General features: G+C 43.7%; 1 protein-coding gene across 9 annotated transcripts in view; it reads left to right on the top strand.

Moving 5' to 3' along the window:
* rtkna (rhotekin a) overlaps positions 1-4,758 on the top strand; it is a 124,233-nt gene that overhangs the window by 103,040 nt on the left and 16,435 nt on the right. For all 9 annotated transcript variants that reach the window (XM_024002630.2, XM_024002626.1, XM_024002624.1 and 6 more), the window contains exon 4: positions 2,598-2,651. In XM_024002630.2, coding sequence (XP_023858398.1) covers positions 2,598-2,651 — 54 coding nt within the window. The remainder of the gene's footprint in view (positions 1-2,597; positions 2,652-4,758) is intronic.

Raw genomic sequence — 4,758 nt, 5'->3', positions numbered from 1 at the left:
CAACAATTCCATGTGAATCTGATAACTATAATGTGTAGACTTTCCACTGTAGAGTTTGTCATCCTATCATTGATGAGAATGTCTCAGATGACAACCGAACTGACATCATATTCATTAAGTACCAACGCATATGTTCAACTGGTCGGATTACGAAAATATGGTTCATTTCCCCCCAACTTCTTTGATGTTCCCAGACTCTGTTTAACAAAGGCTATTCAAGAGTCCCTCTGTAGAGTCAAGAGAGAGGGAAGGGAGAAAGTTATTTATGGGGGGGGTCATAAACCTTACCCACAGGCCAGCGTCAGGACACTTTCATCATGGGTATAGAGGGCACTCAACTACTACTGCACTGACTTAGATGACTGATGATTGGTTAATGGTAATGGATAATAAGTTGGAGCTATATTGTTAAATTTCAGTGCAGCCTTTGATGTTATTGATTATAAATAGAAAAAACAAACTTGCTGTGGCTTTATATCACCTGTCATCACATGGTTGGAGAGTTATTTATCCCCCCCCAAAAAACAGAGAATATTATTCAATGGAAGCTTCTCTGACATCAGATATGTACAGTGCGGTGTCCCTCAGGGCAGTTGCCTAGGAACGTTACTCTTCTCTATTTTTACAAATTATTTGCCACTGGTCTTACACAAAGCTAGAATGAGTATGTATGCGGCTGATTCCACACTCTACATGTCAGCACCCCAAAGCCAGTGAGCTCACTGAAATTTGTGTTTGATTCAAAATATTTAGTACGTTGACATGCACAGTAATAATTTGATATTCAACTGATTATGCCAGTAGGCAGATTATGCAATAGTCATGTAAACACCTTATTCTACTTATCTTAATCGGCGTACGGTCAAAATCGAAATAAGCATCTGCTGATTAAAACACCTGGTTTTCTGGGCAATCTTTTGAATTATCAGGACGTGTAAACATCATAATGGGCATTCCAGTGGTGTATCTGATCTGCCAGCACCGGGAGCTCAAATCTCTCTCTTTAGCGCGAGTGAAGTGAGTTCGGAACTGGATGTACATGTAGTCTCATTATTGTTTGCATGTAAACATACTCCTACTCATTAAAGGGTGTGATCATTGCGCAAGTTGAGGAAGCCAAACTTCTAGGTATAACATTGGATGGTCAGTTATCATGGGCAGTGGTCTGTTATACAATATTTTTTTTAGACAAAAGTCAACTGTACTAGTTGTTCAGGCTTTGGTCCTATCTTGATAACTGTCTGGTAATATGGTCATGTACTGCAAAGAAAGACCTAGCAAACCTGCAGCTGGCTCAAAACAGAGCAGCACACCTTTCCCTTAACGGCACATAGAGAACTAACATCAACAACATGCATGCCTGTCTTTCCTGGTTGACGAGAGATTAACTGCTTCTCTTCTAGTTTTTTGGAGGAATACTGTGACAAATTCCAGATTTTCTGCATAATCAAATAACATTCAGCTCAGACACCCATACATACCCCACAAGACATGCCACCAGGGGTCTCTTCAGACACCCATACATACCCCACAAGACATACCACCAGGGGTCTCTTCANTCAGACACCCATACATACCCCACAAGACATGCCACCAGGGGTCTCTTCAGACACCCATACATACCCCACAAGACATGCCACCAGGGGTCTCTTCACATTCCCCAAGTCCAAAAGGAATTGACAGCAACGCTTTATACAGAGCCATGATTGCATGGAACTCCCTTCCATCTCCCATTACTCAAGCAAACAGCAAAATGACCTTTTGAAAAAATGGATTTAAAAAAACAACTAATGGAAAGGCGGGGACTGTGAGGGCACGCTCTCTAACACGCTCTCTAACACGCTCTCTAACACACACGTCATTTTTTGTTGTTGTATTGTTTGTATAATGTTTTAGTTGCATTGTTTGGATATCGTTGTATTTTACATTTGTGTGACTTTCCTTGTCTATCAATGTTTTGTTACTTGCCATGCTTTTTGTGGATACGAAGAGTAGCTGCTGCTTCTGCTAGAGGTAATGGGGATCAAACTAAACAAAATAAAAGGATGAGGGTGGGAGTAGGAAGGAAAATAGGTAATTAAAGGATTATGATGAACTGCGCTGGCTCAGTGGGATGACAGGAGGACAGAGGGCTCTGAGGCCTGTCTGTCTGCTTCGGACTGCTCTCAGCTAGAGGGGCATACGCATACGCACACACTCACACACACAAAGGGAGTTGTTGAGTTGATGAACAGAAGTTGTGACTTATCATTGATTGACTGGGTAGACAGGAAGCCATTTAGCTAGTAAGCTCAGTTCAGAGCATGGACTATGTTAGACTAGACATCCACTGTACAGAAATTCATCATACACACACAAGCGCGCGCACACACACATACAGATCACACACCGAGTGGCATTATGACAGTGACTGCCTGATGGAGGAGAGAAAAGATCAGGGATCTACGTGTGTGTGTGTGTGTGTGTGTGTGTGTGTGTGTGTGTGTGTGTGTGTGTGGTGTGTGTGTGTGTGTGTGTGGTACGTGTTTCTGTGTGTGTGTGTACGTTATATTTGTGGCTGATTTCACTGTCACTCTGACTGTCCTTTGTCATTGCAGACCTGCGGATCCCTCTCATGTGGAAAGACACAGAGTACTTCAAGAACAAAGGAGGTGAGGAGTCAGTGTGCTAGAACTGGTGTGAATAGACTCATCAATGATTCATGTGCTATTATCCATCGCTTTGATTTTGTGTGAAGAGATGTGATGTGAGTCAACTGAGTGAGTGAAGCCATGTGAATCGATTCGAATTTGGGTAAAGTGGTATCCACAAAGCCTCCCAGAGTAGGAGTGCTGATCTAGAATCAGTTTAATCTTTTAGATGATAATGAATAACATTACATGGACAGGTGGGAGATCGGATCCTATGTCAGCACTCCTACTCTGAGACGCTTTGGGCCCTGGGCAAGAAAACTCTTAATGTATTAGAACTGAAGCACTGAACATGTGACCATAACAGTTCATGCTCTTTTAAAAAGACGTGTAGATCTTAACTTCTATACGGCTATTGAAATGTATGTACGTTGTTATTTTCCCCTCTGTAAAGTCAGCAGGTCACTGACAAGATGACATTCCAACAGTAAGTGATTGGGTATGATGGCCTCGGGCTTAGAAACCTGCCGCACAGACAGCCCTCTTCTGTTCTGTTGTCTTTGTCTGTGCTACTGCAGCAAAGAGGCCTGGATCTGCGTAGGATCTGGTAATTGTAGTTCTAGGTGCTCTTTTGATACTGCTGTGTTCTGGTTTATATTGACTGCTACGTGTTATGGTAAAAAGACTCCTTGGTGAGGTCTGAAACCCGACTCCTTGGTGAGGTCTGAAACCCGACTCCTAGGTGAGGTCTGAAACCCGACTCCTTGGTCAGGTCTGAAACCCGACTCCTTGGTGAGATCTGAAACCCGACTCCTTGGTGAGGTCTGAAACCCGACTCCTTGGTGAGGTCTGAAACCCGACTCCTAGGTAAGGTCTGCATGACCTAATAGATCTATATGCATACTAATGAACTCCGGGGACAGGAGCCTTGGTGGAGCTTAATGAGGCAATTAGTGCAGGTTGTTAAGTGCTGTGGGAAGATGAGGAAGCCCAAGATGGCAAGGACAGAGTGTGTGCTTTTGATACATGCATGCACATACACACCTGCACTCACACTCCCAAATACATTTAGTATAAAATGATACACTCACACTCCCAAATACATTTAGTATAAAATTATACACTCACACTCCCAAATACATTTAGTATAAAATTATACACTCCACCCCAAATACATTTAGTATAAAATTATACACTCACACTCCCAAATACATTTTGTATAAAATTATACACTCACACTCCCAAATACATTTAGTGTAAAATGATACACTCACACACCCAAATACATTTAGTGTAAAATGATACACTCACACACCGTGCTGCATGTGAAGAACACTCTTAAAGCTACTTAGGCCAGACTCTCACAGTGCGGCTGTCCAAGTCCAACAGCTGCTAGAGTTGGTGTTGTTCCTCCCAGTCTGGCCAGTGTGACAGCCAAACCCACAATCCTCCAATCATTTACTCTGTAGCCTCCGTCTGTTTAAAACATCCACAGAGGGTGCAGATGGTGCCAGAGGAGTTCTCAAGTGGGGAAATCTAGTCAAATGTCTTCCACATGCTGCTTTTCTCACTTCTCTCTCTCTCTCTCTCTCTCTCTCTCTACCTCTCTCTCTCTTCTCTCTACCTCTCTCTACTCTCTCTCTACCTCCTCTCTCCTCTACCTCTCTCCTCTACCTCTCTCGCTCTACCTCTCTCGCTCTACCTCTCTCGCTCTACCTCCTCTCTCTCTACCTTCTCTCTACTCTCTCTCTCCTCTCTCTCTCTCTCTTTCCTCCCTCCTCTCTCTCTCTCTCTCTCTACCTCTCTTTCTCTCTCCTCCTCTCTACCTCTCTCTCTCTCCTCTCTTCTACCTCTCTCGCTTCTCTTCGTCCCTCTTTCTACACCTCTCTCTCTCCTCTCTCTCTCTGCTCTACATCTCTTCTCTCTCTCTACCTCTCTCTCTCTCCTCTCTCTCTCTACCTCTCTCTCTCTCTCTCTCTCTCTCTCTCTCTCTCTACTCTCTCTCTCTCTCTACCTCTTCTCGCTCTCTCTCGCCTACATCTCTCTATCTCTCGCCTCTACATCTCTCTCTCTCGCTCTAACCTCTCTCTCGCTCTACCTCTCTCTCTATCTCTCCTCTCGCTTACAG

This window comes from Salvelinus sp. IW2-2015, linkage group LG15, assembly GCF_002910315.2.
Source record: "Salvelinus sp. IW2-2015 linkage group LG15, ASM291031v2, whole genome shotgun sequence".
In the NCBI taxonomy this organism is placed as follows: Eukaryota; Metazoa; Chordata; class Actinopteri; order Salmoniformes; family Salmonidae; genus Salvelinus; species Salvelinus sp. IW2-2015.
Note: the sequence above shows the minus strand (reverse complement) of the source record. Positions and strands in the feature narration are given on the sequence as shown.